This window comes from Macaca fascicularis, chromosome 1 (assembly GCF_037993035.2).
Source record: "Macaca fascicularis isolate 582-1 chromosome 1, T2T-MFA8v1.1".
Lineage (NCBI taxonomy): Eukaryota > Metazoa > Chordata > Mammalia > Primates > Cercopithecidae > Macaca > Macaca fascicularis.
Genome location: NC_088375.1, coordinates 86,194,826 through 86,210,502, shown reverse-complemented (window position 1 = coordinate 86,210,502; position 15,677 = coordinate 86,194,826). Strand labels below are relative to the sequence as shown.

At 53.5% G+C, this 15,677-nt stretch overlaps 1 protein-coding gene across 34 annotated transcripts in view; it reads right to left on the bottom strand.

The window, feature by feature from the left end:
- The window catches only part of OBSCN (obscurin, cytoskeletal calmodulin and titin-interacting RhoGEF), a 160,225-nt gene that overhangs the window by 73,355 nt on the left and 71,193 nt on the right, over positions 1 to 15,677 (bottom strand). For 24 of the 34 annotated variants that reach the window (XR_012433894.1, XM_074038204.1, XM_045398300.3 and 21 more), the window contains 10 exons: positions 15,163 to 15,429; positions 14,246 to 14,512; positions 13,882 to 14,145; positions 13,315 to 13,578; positions 8,450 to 8,713; positions 7,654 to 7,917; positions 7,025 to 7,288; positions 3,385 to 3,648; positions 2,593 to 2,856; positions 1,973 to 2,236 (listed from right to left, as the gene is read on the bottom strand). Coding sequence is in view for 33 of the 34 variants with exons in the window: in XM_074038204.1 (XP_073894305.1) it covers positions 1,973 to 2,236; positions 2,593 to 2,856; positions 3,385 to 3,648; positions 7,025 to 7,288; positions 7,654 to 7,917; positions 8,450 to 8,713; positions 13,315 to 13,578; positions 13,882 to 14,145; positions 14,246 to 14,512; positions 15,163 to 15,429 (2,646 nt within the window). In the remaining variant the exon portion in view is untranslated. The remainder of the gene's footprint in view (positions 1 to 1,972; positions 2,237 to 2,592; positions 2,857 to 3,384; positions 3,649 to 7,024; positions 7,289 to 7,653; positions 7,918 to 8,449; positions 8,714 to 13,314; positions 13,579 to 13,881; positions 14,146 to 14,245; positions 14,513 to 15,162; positions 15,430 to 15,677) is intronic. The other 10 variants (XM_074038238.1, XM_074038286.1, XM_074038347.1 and 7 more) reach the window with 7 other exon arrangements.

Here is a 15,677-nt window from a genome sequence, read left to right as displayed (position 1 = left end):
GAAAAATTTTCAGGCTATACGTACTGCAAAAAAAAAAAAAAAAAATTGAGAAAGCATTATTCTGGGAGAATATCAATGCTGGACAACCATTTGCTAAACAGATCAGGTGTGTGGTTTATGGATCCATTCAGCCCTCTTAGCAGAAGTCAGTAATAAAAATGAGATCATCAAGGAAAGATCTGTGGAAAACTTTTGTCTGGTGGCTTTGATCCACATAGATCGCATGGGACAAAGTTTTTGAGACCTTTATACCAGAGGAAATGCTCTGCTAGCTTGAATTGATTGGAACAGAGATGGGACAAAATGAATGAAGGATGTCAGACTTCTGAGAATCCACAGGATGGGCCAATAGAGCTACATGGATATAAACATGATATTCCGCAAGAAAAAGGAATAATGACCCCAAAATTGGTTCAGGGGGTAGAGGGCACAGGCTCCAGAAGTAAGGCTGTCTCCTCCTCAGTTACAGAGAGCCAGACACCTCCACTCAGGGCTGAGGGGGTAGAGTTGCAATCCTATTGGGTCCAGAGGACAGGGCATTAATCCAAAGCCTTAAAACCTAATGATATTTGTCCTGCTAGGGTTACATCTTGCTTGGGACCCATGACCCATTTCTCCTTTCCAGTTTTTCCCTGATTAAGAATGTCCATCCTGGCCGGGCGCGGTGGCTCACGCCTGTAATCCCAGCACTTTGGGAGGCCGAGGCGGGCGGATCACAAGGTCAGGAGATCGAGACCACGGTGAAACCCCGTCTCTACTAAAAATACAAAAAATTAGCCGGGCGCGGTTGTGGGCGCCTGTAGTCCCAGCTACTCAGGAGGCTGAGGCAGGAGAATGGCGTGAACCCGGGAGGCGGAGCTTGCAGTGAGCCGAGATCGCGCCACTGCACTCCAGCCTGGGCGACAGAGCGAGACTCCGTCTCAAAAAAAAAAAAAAGAATGTCCATCCTATGCCTGTCCCACCATTGTGACTTCAAAGCAAATAACTTGTCTGATTTCTCAGCCTCACAGATGAAGAAAAATTTTGCCTCTGGATGAGTCACACTTTGTCTCCCTCACAGTTGACTCAGATTATATTTAGAGGTGATTTGGACTAGTTGATACTGAAATGGGCTAAGATTTGGGACTGTTAGAAAGAAGTAAACATATTTCGCATGTGAGAAAGGCCATGAATTTTGACAATCCACATGGTGGAGTGTTATGGTCTGAATTGCACCTCAGAAAAAATGCGTATGTTGAAGTCCTAACCCCCAGTACACTTCAGAATGTCACTGTATTTAAAGACAATCATTGAAAGGTAAAATGAGGTTGTTAGGGTGGTTCCAAATCCAGTATGACTGGTGCTCTTATAAAAAGAGGTTATTAGGACACACATATGCACACAGAAGGACAACCATATGAAGACACGGGGAGAAGACAGCCATCTACAAGAAGAAAGGAGCTGACACCTTGGTCTTGAGATTTCAGCCCACTTCTGAGAAAATAAATCTCTGTTATTTGAGCCACACTGTCTGCAGTGATTTGTTACGTTAGCCTGAGCAGATGAAGACAATACTCCTTTAGAAGCTTAGAATGACCACAAGGATCAATCAAAACACTCACCAGACTGAAGAGGGGCCTGGCCTAAGCCATTGCTATGTCTGTCAAAGGACACATTTCCTGACCTCCGTGCCTGGGGCCCAAGAGCTGGTGGACATCCACAGGCCCTTGCAAGATGGCAGGGGCCCCAGACAGCTCTCCTGGACCCTGACACCTGTCTGCTGCTCTCCCTGTCCTGACCCCTGGGGTCTGTATGCCCAGGCCCTAGATGAGGTCATCCAAGTGGGTTCTCAGTGTGCATCTGTCGGAGGGACCGCACAGATGAGTGACTGAATAAAATGTCAACGACATTGAGAGACACTGGGAGAGCACAGACCATGTGGGTTAAGTTGGGGAAGACAAAAGTCATTCAGGTGGTCACATGTGGTCTTTACCCCTGACAGTGAGCGTGGCCGAGGTCCTCTCCTGCTCACATATGCACGAGTATTCTCCAGCATCTGCTATGACCAGGCCATGAATCTGCAGCTGACACCTGGTCCCATCCTGCTTCAGGCTGTATCTGTCCCCATCTCTGAGGGTGTTGGGCCCCTTTCTCCACTCCACGGGGGCCGCCTTTCCTAGCTTACATTGCAGTGTGACTGTAGTCCCTTCTGTGGCCTTCTGACTTCTCATATCCTCTATGAATCTGGCAGGCAGGGCTGAGAAGTACCAAACAGTCACTGATATCATCAGACTGTCTGGAGGATTTTTTGGACAGAACATGGACACCAATAACGAGCCACACAAGCCACCAAAGGACCACAGCAAGATGAGCAATATACAAACAATGAGAAGGCAAATGGCCCAGGAGGCACAGAGAACACACAGGGACATGCATGAGCAGGACATCTCCTGATGAGAAGGGGAGGCAGGAGAAACCTAGAGGGTCCCAGTTAGAGGACAGACAATCACAGGGTTTCCACAGGAGCTGTGCCACATTTGGAGGCAGAAGGTGGTGACACAGAGAGGTGTACACACCAAGCCACAAGCCCACATGGCCACACAGGATCTTTACCCCTGACAGTGAGTGTAGCTGAGGTCCTCTCCTGCCCACACACGCAGGAGTACACCCCGGTATCTGCCATAGCAAGGCCATGAATCTGCAGCTCACACACAGCCCCTTCTTGTCTCAGGCTATATTTGTCCCCATCTCTGAGAGCCTCGAGGCCTTTCCTCCACTCCACAGGGGCTGCCTTGCTCAGCTCACATTGCAGTGTGGCTGTGGCCCCTTCCATGGTCTCTTCATTCCTCAGACCCTCTGTGAACTTGGCGGGCAGGGCTGGTGGAGGGATCAGAAAGACATGGACACAATTACACTGAGCACATGAAAAAGACAGGACATGGATGGCACAGAGAAGACACAAACCCCAACTGGACACAGACCACATGCAGGGTATGCCAAGCACAGGCTGTAGATTCCCTCTGTTCAGTCTGGTAACATCACAGTCATGGCCCCTTCGTGGGCTCCTCAGGTCTCAGAGATAACATGAATCTGGCATGCAGGGCCAGAGAGAGTCAGAAAACACAGAGAACATTAAACTCCTTGGAAAGCGCTGGTAGACAGGACATGACAAGATGAAAGAAAGACACAATCCAATAGGACAGGGCCCACAGTATCACAGGAGTGGGAATCTGGATGTAGATGAGCTTCTTCTGGTTCCTTCAGCAGCCCAGGAAGCTAGAAGGGATAGTGTGGCATGATGTGAAAAGTGTGGCAGTCTGGGGGAGACCATGCAATGGGCAGAGATTGACGGCAGGAAGTGAACAACTGGACACCAGAACACAGATCTGGACACATGGACTTTACCCCTGATGGTGAGCGTGACCGAGGTCCTCTCTTGTCCACATATGCATGAGTATTCCCCAGCATCTGCCACAGACAGGTCATGGATCTGCAGCTCACACTTCGTCCCATCCTGCTTCAGGCTGTATCTGCCCCCATCTCTGAGGGTCTCAGGACCCTTCTTCCATTCCACAGGGGCCACCTTGCTCAGCTCACACTGCAGTGTAGCTGTGGCCCCTTCTGAGGCCTCCTTGGTCTTCAGATCTTGAGTGAATCGTGCAGGCAGGGCTAGAAGGGTCACATGGACAGAAGCCATCAAATCCACTGGAGGATCTGAGGGACACAACCTGATTATCCAGGAAGGAAACAGAAGCAGATCTCGAGGACATGGGATAAGGTGGACCAAAGACTGTGCGAGACTGAGGTCTTCCTGTGTTCTGCCTGTGAGGTGCAGATTGACTGGGAGATGGGCTCCATCCTGGATCTATTCTCAAAGGACATCTTGTCCTACCCATGTCCTATCGTTCTAGGAAGCAAGACAGGCTCCTCCAACTTCCACATATGCAATAATGTGACACATCTCTCTCTTCTCTCTCTCCAGTCTCACAGGAGGCACCTCCTTGTCCTGACACCTGCTTCCCCATTCTCACACAGGAGATACCCATCCCAGGCAGGGCTTCCATCCAGCACTACTCATGCATGGGCATACCTCGGCTCACTGCCAACCATACCAGCCCACACAAGGACCTGCTGTCTCCACCTCACTGCTCCTGTCCTGACTTTACTGGATACACATTGCCTTGGCTCAATCACCAAAACCCCCAACAGACTCCAGATATGGCTTCGACACCACACCTCTGACCCTTCAACCTGCTGTCCTCTCTTGCTTCCTGACTCTAGGTAGAGTGAGAGCTCACAAAGTACAATGGAGCAAGCCCCACCCTGGTTACCCCCTGTTATGGTCTGATTGTGTCCCCCTAAATTCGTATGTTCAAACCTAACCTCTGGAACCTCAGAGCGTGACTGTATTAAAGATAAGGCCTTTAAAATGGTAACTAAGGTTAAATGAGGTTGTTAGGGTGTGCCCAAATCCAATATGACTGGTGTCCTTATAAAAAGAGGATATTAGGACACAGAGACACACTGAGGGGTGACCACGCGAAAAAACAGAAGACTGCATCAACAAGCCAAGGAGAGAAGCCTCAGAGGAAGTCAACCTAATAACACTTCACCTCAGACTTCTAGTCAGAAATCTAACAGAAATATTGGTACCAGGAGTAGGGTGCCATTGTAACAATTATCTAAAAATGTGGAAGTGGAAATCTAGATTGCTATGAACAACCTGTTCATGTAAACATGGACATTAAAAATGCTTCTGGTCAGACCTTAGATGGAAATAAAGAACAGGTTATTGGAAAGTGGAGGAAAGGTGATCCTCGTTATTATGTGGCAAAGAACTTGTCCAAATTGTGTTGTTGTGTGTAGAAGGTAGGACTAAGAAACAATAAAATTTTGCATGTTTAATTGAGGAAATTTCTAAGTAAAGTGTTGAAGGTGCAACCTGTTTTCTCTTTGCTGCTTATTGTAAAGTGCAAGAGGAGGGAAATAAATTGAAGAAGGAATTGTAAATAAAAAAGGAACCAATACTTAAAGCTTTGGAAATTTTTCAGCCTAACCACATGGTAAAAAATGAGAAACTGTGTTCTGAAGAGAACATGAAGGGTGTGGCTAGACAACCATTTGCTAAAGCACCAGGTGTGCAATTTATGGATCCAATTAGTCATCTCAACAGAAGCCAGGAATAGAGATGCAGTTATCTGGAAAAGCCTCTTGTCTGATGGTGTGGACCTCCACGAATTGCATGGGAGGCCAACTCAGTTTTTGATAATCTTATACCAGCAGATTGGAGTGAATTGGATTGAGGTGGGATAAAATGAAGGAAGGCTATCAGACTTCCGGGATTCACCAGGATGAGCTATTATCACTATATGGCTGCAAACATGTCTTATCCTTCAAAATAAAAGAATGGCCCCAAAGGCATCAGCAGGGCTGTCACTGCCACTAGAGGTCCAGGGATCCGGACCACCTCTTCCCAGAACAGAGGGGGAAGAGATTGTTACCCAAGGATGAGTGGATAAGATATTACCCAGGTCTGAGAGATTGGGGACAACACTCTGGTTGGCATGGAGGACTGGAATTAAGTCAAAGAGAATTATTTTTCAGGCTTTTAGAAAAAAAGTAGAGATGGGGTCTCACTGTCACCCAGGCTGGAGTGCAGTACAATTATAGCTCACTGCAGCCTCAAACTCCCAGGCTCAAGTGATCTTCATGCCTCAGCCTCCCCAGTAACTGGAACCCCAGGTGTGCACCACCACATCTAATACTTTTTTTTTTTTTTTTTTTTTTTTAGAAAAAGGGTCTTGCTATATTTTCCAGACTGGTCTAGAATACCTGGCCTCACGTAATTCTCCTGCCTCGGCCACCCAACGTGCTAGGATTATAAACGTGAGCCACTGTACTGAGTCACCAGCCTCAAAATCTAGTGAAATTTGCTCTGCTAGGTTCAGACCTGCATAAGATCCATGACCCATTTTTTCTTTCCAACTTCCCCTCTTTTGAACAGGAACGTCTATCCTATGCCTGCACCACCACTGAATTTTTGAAGCACAAAACTTGTCTGGTTTCATGCTTCACAACTGAAGAAGAATTTTGCCTCAGAATGAGTCATACTTCACCCCCCTCACGCTTGACTTAGATGACATTCAGATGAGATTCTGATTTTGAGTTGATGCTGGAATGGGTTAAGATTACAGGCTCTTAGGAAGGAGCAAATGTATTTTGCATGTTAGAAGGTAATTAATTGTGGGAAGCCAGAGGGCAGAATGTCATGGTCTGAATTGAGTCCCCTCCCCAAATCCGTATGTTGAAATCCTAACTCCTAGCACTTCACAATGTCAGAGTATTGAAATAGGATCTTTGAAAGGTAAAATGAGGTTGTTAGGGTGGGCCCAATCCAATATGACCAGAGAGCATCTACAAGCCAAGAAAAGAGGCCTAAGGACAAACCAACTGAGTGACTCCTTGATCTTGGAATTTCAGACTCCAGAAGTCTGAGAAAATAAGTATCTGCTGTGAAGTTACCCAGACGTAGTGCTCTGCTGTGTCCGCCGAGCAGACAAAGGCAGCAGTCCTTCAGGAGCCTGGCATGACCACAAGAACCACTCAAACACTCTCAGCAGATTTAGTGGAGCCTGGCCTGACCACCTCCTCAGTGAGCCCTCAACCCTACTGTGCATGTCCATCAGCAGAAACACAGGCCCTCACCTCTAGGCCTGGGTCCCCAGAGCCCGCGCACATGTGCAAGCCCCAGCAAGATGCCAGTGGCCTCAGACAGTTCTCCTGGACCCTGACGTCTGTCTGTGGAGCTCTCCTTTGGGTCCCTGCCCTATTCACTCTTGAAGTCTATATTCCCAGGCCCTAGATTAAGTCATCCAAGTGGGTTCCATGTGCATTTGTGGGATGTATCACACAGGGGAGTGACTGAATGAGTCACTTGAGGCATTGTCTTGAGGCAATGACATCAACAAGCATTGGGAGAGCACAGAACATATGGGTTAGGCGGGAGGAGACAGGAATCACTCAGGTGGCCATATGTGGTCTTTACCCCTGATGGTGAGCGTGGCCGAGGTCCTCTCCTGCCCACACACACACGAGTACTCCCCAGTGTCTGCCACGGACAGGCCACGAATCTGCAGCTCACATCTGGTCCCGTCCTGCCTCAGGCTGTATCTGTCCCCATCTCTCAGGGTCTCAGACCCCTTCCTCCACTCCACGGGATCCGCCTTGCTCAGCTCACACTGCAGCACGGCTGTGGCCCCTTCTCTAGCCTCCTGGTTTTTCACATCTTCTATGAATCTGGCAGGCAGGGCTGGGAAAGACCAAGCAGTCATTGAGATTATTAGACCATCTGGAGGACTCTGTGGACAAGACATGGACACCCACAAAGAGCCACACAAAACCATCAAAGAACCACACGTGAAAGAGCAAACAAACGTACACATGGGGAGGAGGCAAATGGCCCCAGAGGAACAGAGAACACACAAGCAAAAGGATATGAGCATGAGGATACCTCCTGGATAAGAAGGGAGGCGGGAGATGCCCAGAGGACCCCAGTTAGAGGACAGACAACCATGGGGTTGCCACAGAACCATGCCACATTCGAAGGCACAAGGTGGTGACACAGAGATGTGGAGACACTAAGCCATGGTCCACATAGCTACACACGATCTTTACCCCTGACAGTGAGTATGGCTGAGGTCCTCTCCTGCCCACACACACATGAGTACTCGCCGGCATCCACCACAGCCAGGCCACGGATCTGCAGCTCACACCTGGACCCATCCTGCTTCAGGCTGTGTCTGTCCCCATCTCTGAGGCAGTCATGCCCCTTCCTCCACTCCACCGGGGCCACCTTGCTCAGCTCACACCACAGTATGGCCGTGGCCCCTTCTGTGGCCTCTTCATTCCTCAGACCCTCTATGAACTTGGAAGGCAGGGCTGAAGAGATCAAAAGACACAGATATAATCATATTCTCTGAGCACATGGAAGAGATAGGAATGACATGGATGGCACAGACAAGACACAGAACCCAACCAGGCACAGGCTGCATGGGGGTGTGCTGAGTACAGGCTGTGGACTGGGACTTCTCTTAGTACAGGCTTTACAGCACATGGCCACGGCCCCTCCTGTGGCCTCCTCACATCTCAGCCTTTATAGGAATCTCTGGCACCAGGCCCAGAGAGGGTCAGAAACACATGAAGAACATCAGGGGACAGAATGTGACAGGATGGAAGACACAGAATCCAACGTGATGACGTTGACAGTCTTCAGAGGCACACAGTGGGAGCCGGCTAGAGAGGCTGCTTCCTCCTGCTTCCTACAACAGCCCTGGAGGCTGGAAGAAGCTTGTGCAGTTACACAGGCAGGCACAGACATGGGGAGAGAACGCAGCATGGGCAGAGACAGATGGCGTCAAGTCAACATGTGGACACCAGAGCATGGCACTGCTTGGCCGCGTGTGGCCTTTACCCCTGACGGTGAGCATGGCTGAGGTCCTCTCCTTCCCGCACATGCACAGGTACTCCCCAGCATCCTCTGCCACCAGGCCGCGGATCTGCAGCTCACACCTGGCCCCGTCCTGCATCAGGCTATGTCTGTCTCCATCTCGGAGGGTCTCATGCCCCTTCCACCACTCCACAGGGGCCACCTTGCTCAGCTCACACCGCAGTGTGGCCGTTGCCCCTTCTGTGGCCTCTTCGTTCCTCAGACCCTCTGTGAACTTGATGGGTAGCGCTGGAGGAGGATCAGAATATATGAACACAATCTTGCTCTCTGAGCACATGGAAGATACAGAACATGGATGGCAAAGAGAAGACACAGAACCCATTTGGACACAGGCCACATGTGGGGTGTGCTGAGCACAGGCTGTGGACTGGGGCTTCCCATGCTCCAGCCTGTCAGCACTGTAGCTGTGACTCCCTCCATGGCCTCCTGAGTCCTCACACTTTATATAACTCCGGCTGCCAGAGCCAGAGTATGTCAGACACACACAAGGACCATGAGAGCCTCTGGAGCACTCTGGGGGGAAGGACAGGACAGCGTGAAGGGCAAGGTACAGAAGCCAACAGGACAACATGATGGAGCCCATCCTTGTAGGCACATGGGGTGGAAGCTGGCTGCAAGGCTGGTTTCTCCTGGTTCCCACAACAGCTCTGGAGGCTGGAGGAGACCCTGCAGAGTGATGGGAACAGGGTGGTGCAGATGCAGGGAGAGCACATGGTGTGAGTACAGACAGACGGCATGACATCAATACATGGACACCAGAATATGGCTCTCCTTGGCCACATGTGGCCTTTACCCCTGACAGTGAGCATGGCCGAGGTCCTCTCCTGCCCACACACACACGAGTACTCCCCAGTGTCTACCATGGACAGGCCACGAATCTGCAGTTCACATTTGGTCCCATCCTGCCTCAGGCTGTATCTGTCCCCATCTCTCAGGGTCTCAGACCCCTTCCTCCACTCCACAGGGGCTGCATTGTTCAGCTCACACTGCAGCATGACTGTGGTCCCTTCTCTGGCCTCCTGGTTTTTCACATCTTCTATGAACCTGGCAGGCAGAGCTGGGAAGGACCAAGCAGTCGCTGAGATCATCAGACTGTCTGGAAGACTCTGTGGACGGGACATGGACACCCACAAGGAGCCACACAAACCACCAAAGGACCACACGTGAAGAAGCAAATAAACATTCACATGAGGAGGAAGCAAATGGCCTGGGAAGAACAGAGAACACAAAGGGATCAGCATGAGCATGAGGACACCCCCTGGACAAGAAGGGTAGGTGGGAGACAACCGGAGGACCTCACTTGGAGAAGAGACAACCCCAGGATTGCCACAGGGGCTGTGCCACATTGGAAGATGAGAATGACATGGTGACATGTAGATACCAAGCCACGGGTCCACAAGGCCACACATGATCTTTACCCCTGATGGTGAGCGTGGCTGAGGTCCTCTCCTGCCCACACACACACAAGTACTCCCCGGCATCCGCCATGGCCAGGCCACAGATTTGCAGCTCACGCCTGGTCCCCTCCTGCCTCAGGATGTATCTGTCCCCATCTCTGAGGTTCTTGGGCCCCTTCCTTCACTCCACAGGGGCCACTTTGCTCAGTTCACACCACAACATGGCTGTGGCCCCTTCCACAGCCTCTTCATTCCTCAGACCCTCTGTGAACTTGGCCAGCAGGGCTGGGGGATCAGAAAGAGATGGCCACAATCACACCCTCTGAGCCCACAGAAGAGACAGGACATGGACAACACAGAGAAGACAGGGAAGCCATCTGAACACGGGCCACTCCTGGGGTGTGCTGAGTACAAGGTGTGCACTGCAGCTTCCCACGGTCCAGCCTGTTAGCATCACGGTGTGGCCCCTTCTGAGGTGTCCTCAGGCCTCATACTTTCTATGAACCTGGCTTGTAGGGCTGGAGAGGACACAAAGACCATGAGGCCCTCTGGAGACACCTTGGGACACTCAGCAAGGACACACTCCAACTATGGAGGAAACTAGGAATTAACGCATGGACACATGGACGTGAAACAGTGCCCTGGGAGCAGAGAACAGATTGGCCACGGACACGCAGGGGAAAGCCGCCCAGGACACAGAGGAGCTGGAATCCTAGCAGGGACCCCAAGATGATGGCAGACACATGCAGTGGCCACAAGACCCATGACATGGGGAGGAAGAGACAGAACCAAACAGGATCTCCCCATCCCCAAGGTCTTCTGCAGCCCATCCTGGCTCAGACTGAATCTGTCATCACGCTCAAGGGCCCAAGACCAGCCTGGTGGCTCAGTTACACTATACTGTGGCCCAGGCCCCATTCTGTGGTTCCCTATTTTATAGCTCCTTCATAATTTTTTTCTTCTTTTTCAGACAGGGTCTCAGTGTTGCCTAGGCTGGAGTGCAGTGGTGCCATCACAGCTCACTGCAGCCTCAAACTTGTGGCCTCAACCAATCCTCCCACCTCAGCCTCCTGAGTAGCTGGGACCACAGGTGTGCACCACCACAACCAGCTAATTTTCATATTTTTTGTAGAAATAGGGTCTCCCTGGGTTGCCCAGGTTGGCCTGGAACTCTTGAGCTCAAATGATCCTCCTGCCTCGGCCTCCTAAAGTGCTGGGATTACAGGTGTGAGCCACCGTGCCCAGCCTCATGATCTTGATGAATAGCTGGAGGAAAAAGACACAAAATCAGCTGCCTAAAAATCTCCCACAAAATCATCCAGGCTCCTGCTTCTCATCAGTTCCTGCTGCTCCTGTGGCCAGAGCCCAGGGCAGACAGGGAATAAGGAGCCTGCTGCTGGGAGAAAGGAGGGTGCCACCCTCCACCTTGACCGTCACCCTGTGTTCATGATGCAAGCAAGAACCCCACGCAACAGGTGCCTTGGTGCATGGGTCCAGCAGATAAGAAATGACCAAACGAATACATGAAGGAACGGTCCACCTGTACATGCCCTGCATGCAGGAGATAGCCATGGACCACAGGGACAGACGAGGGCCACTGTCTCCTGTGCACTGAAGCTGGGTGGCTTCCCAGCCCACCAGATGGAGACTGGAGCCTCAGAGTGCCCAGCTGCATCCCCTGGACGCCCCCAGGGAACTGCAGCTCAGAGCATCCTTGGGGCTTCGGGGTCCAGTGGAAACTTCCAGCATGCAAGGGTGCCCTCTAAGGAGGCACAAGAGGGGGTCCAGCAGGGCACCCACCACCTGAAGCTTCCCTGGAACTCGCCCACTTCTGGAAGCAACTGCCTCAGGCAGCCGGCAAGGGTCCACTCTGGTCATCTGCTCTTCAGCCACCCATCTGAGGAGGCACTGGCATCCAGACAGCCATGCCTGGCCCCCAGAACCTGCCCCTTCACTGGCCTGAGGGATCCCTCCTTGCGGTGTGACGGGAGCCCACCAGAGTCCTGGGCAAGAAAGTCCTCGAGCTTGGGAGAGTCCTTGCCTGCATTCCCTCTAAGGTGCTCGGGCCCTCCACCCGGGCCGGCTTTATCCCATGTGCTTTCCCTGACAGAATCAAGCCAGGCCAAGGCCCCGAGCACCTGCACACGTCGCACCACACCACCAGCCACACCGGGCCATGGGTCCCAGCTCCACAGACACAAGAGGCCAGGCCTGCAGGGTTCTGTCCCTTCTGCTAACACTGGTGGCTTGAGGCTGGAATCCTCTCCTTGCTGTGACTGAGAGGTTCAGGGCCCAGGGTGAGTTCTGCAGCCTCATGTCCCTAGGGCACCCAGTCATGGCTGAGATCCACTCCTACCCCCCACACATGACGACACCCTAGATCCACTGCAGGCAGGCCACAGGGCTCCGGATGTCCTGTCCTGGTCAAAGCCCCCATCTTGGATCGTCTTGGGCCCCTTCCTCCACTCCACACAGCTGCTCTGCTTGGCTGACACATGAAGAGTCATTGTGGCTGCTCCTCCCCACAGTCACCCCCATCACCTCCTCCCCACAGTCACCCCCATCACCTCCTCCCCACAGTCACCCCATCACCTCCTCCCCACAGTCACCCCATCACCTCCTCCCCACAGTCACCCCATCACCACCTCCCCACAGTCACCCCCATCACCTCCTCCCCACAGTCACCCCATCACCTCCTCCCCAGCCACCCCATCACCTCCTCCCCACAGTCACCCCATCACCTCCTCCCCAGTCACCCCATCACCTCCTCCCCACAGTCACCCCCATCACCTCCTCCCCACAGTCACCCCATCACCTCCTCCCCACAGTCACCCCCATCACCTCCTCCCCACAGTCACCCCCATCACCTCCTCCTCATAGTCACCCCATCACCTCCTCCCCACAGTCACCCCCATCACCTCCTCCCCACAGTCACCCCATCGCCTGCTCCCCACAGTCACCCCATCACCTCCTCCCCACAGTCACCCCATCACCTCCTCCCCACAGTCACCCTACCTCTCTCCTCCTCACAATGGACCCTCCCCTCCCTGGCTGTGCACCCCAGCCCACGTGCCATCTCCCCACTCCTTTCTGTGTTCCATTTCTGGGGCTCCTCCTGATTGCCTTCCTGCCTTCCTGGTGTTAACCCTGGAGAAGATCTATGATCTCACTTTTGTAATGATTTGGTTCTCCCCATATCCTCTGTCTCTGCCTACAACCCCACAGGGCTCAAGCAGCCCTCTCTTCTCTGCTGTCTTACTGCTCCTAAGACGGGTAACACGCAGCAGGTGTGAGGAATCCCTACTGAAGGAATGATTCAGGAACCCCATGCAGAAACAGGGAAGGCCATAGCGCAGACATGGGCACAGGGCAGGAATGCGCATACCCACTCGGACACAGCCACCCATGCACGTGGCCAGAGGCAGTCATTACCCTTCACGGTGAGAGTGGCAGAGGTCCTCTCCTCCCCACACACACAGGAGTACTCCCCAGCATCTGCTACGGCCAGGCCACAGATCTGCAGCTCACACACAGCCCCATCCTGCCTCAGTCTGTGTCTGTCCCCATCTCTGAGGCTCTCACGGCCCTTCCTCCACTCCACGGGGGCCACCTTGCTCAGCTCACACCGCAGTGTGGCTGTGGCTCCTTCTGTGCTCTCTTGGTGTCTCAGTCTTCCTATGAAGTGGGCAGGCATGGCTGGGGAGGGATGGACAGACAGACATGCAGGAGATCAGACTCTGGGAAGCACAGGGGGACAGGCAATGGCGAGATGGAGGATAAGACAGACTCCCACAGGACAGGTCCCAGGGTGCCTCGAGGGTGGGAGTCTGGCTGCAAATGCCAGGTTCTCCTGGTTCCTTCGATAGTCCAGAAAGCTGGAAGGGATTCCGTGATGTGCTGGGAAGGGCATGGCACAGTTGGGGGAGACTGGAATTGGTGCAACTGACAGCAGAGGTAAAGAACTGGACACCGGCCACGACTCTGGACACAGGGTCTTACCCCTGATAGTGAGTGAGGCTGAGGTCCTTTCCTCTCCACACACACATGAGTACTCCCCAGCATCCACCATGGCCAGGCCACGAATCTGCAGCTCACACATGGCCCCGTCCTGCCTCAGGCAGTATCTGTCCCCATCTCTGATGGTCTCAGACCCCTTTCTCCACTCCACGGGGGCCGCCTTGCTCAGCTCACACCGCAGCGTGGCTGTGGCCCCTTCTGTGGCCTCCTTGTTTCTCAGTTTCCCAATGAACTGGGCAGGCAGGGCTGCAGGAAGGTCAGACACAGAGAACATCGTCTTTGCTCCCCTGCATTGGAGGAAGTGGCATCTTTGGGCCACATGGGCAGGGTGAACAGAGATGCTTACCAGTCACCGTGAGGGTGGCAGAAGTAGTCTGGTCCCCGAAGGAGCATGAGTACCGCCCGCTGTCCTGCGGCCGGAGGTTGCGGACCACCAGCTCCAACACAGCACCTTCCTGGCGTAGGCTGTATTTGTCACCTGGCCTCAGGACATTGTCTCCACAGCGCCATTCCACGGGCGCAGCCACAGATGACAGCACACAGCGCAGTGTGGCAGCACCACCCTCCCGCACCTCCAGGTCCTTCAGGGCCTCCTGGAACCGCACTGGCCGGGCTGCAGACAGGCACAGGCTCAGCTTGCCCTCCCCCGACTGGTCCACTAGGGGTCCCCTATAGGTGGTGGAGGGCTGGGGACATCAGCTGCAGGGTCCCCCTTCTCCTTTGGGGCCTGTGGCAAGGACCTCGAGACTTCTGGAAAGGGGCAGCTCTGAGGGTGAGGGATAGAAAGGATGAACCAAGCAGGAGAACAGAAGGGTGGGGTGTCAGGGACCTGTGCCCCCAAATTCACAGTTGGAGGCCCTAGCCCAGACCTCAAAGCGTGGTAGTGATGAGGGAAGTAAGGTCAAATGAGGTCACGGTGGGCCCTAAGCCACTGTGGTTGGCGCCTCCTAAGATGGGAGGTCAGGGACACAGGCACCCACAGAGGGACAGCCCTTCAGGGACGCTGAGGAGACAGCTCTGCAGGGCAGCTCCTGCAGGTGGCAGAGGCCAGAGCGGAAGCCAAGCAGGGTGGATGAGGTGCCAGGGAGAGCCAGGAAGGACACGGGGAGCTGTGGGCACCCCATACAGGATGCACAGGAGCCTGGGTCCTCCCACCTTGGGCTCCTTGTGGGCGCACATGCCCTGCCCTGAAGACGGTGCTGCCTGAGAAGAGAGCTGTAGGCACCTGGCCTGTGGCTAGGCTTTGGGGCTGCTGGGGCTCACCGTGCACCCTGACAATGGAGCTGCTGCAGGCGCCCCCAGTCTCACACTTGTAGCGTCCGCTGTCCTGCAGGGTGGCCCCAGTGATGAGCAACTGGGCTCGGTGGCCCTCGTGGCTCAGCTGATACCGGGCAGATCCCCGCAGGGTCTTCCCATCCTTGGTCCAGCACACAGGGCTGTCGCAGGCACTGGTCTCGCACACCAGGGTCAAGTCCTCACCCTCTGTGATGGTGGCATCTGTGAGCTCCCGGGAGAAGACACTTGGCTTACCTGGGGGACAGAGAGAGAAGCAGGAGCATGTGGGATCCTGTCGTGCTGCTGCTGGAGGGGCCAACAGGGACAAACCCTGGGTCTCACTGCGGACCAGGCAACACCCTGGCTCAGCACCCACCAGTCACCCTCAGGCTGGGGCCACGCAACAGGCTGTGGAGGGAACAGGGAAGGCTCTGTGCGGCTCCTGCCCCAGTGGGAATGCAGCCTAGCCAGTGCACACCAAGAACAGTTCTGCAAACCATGCA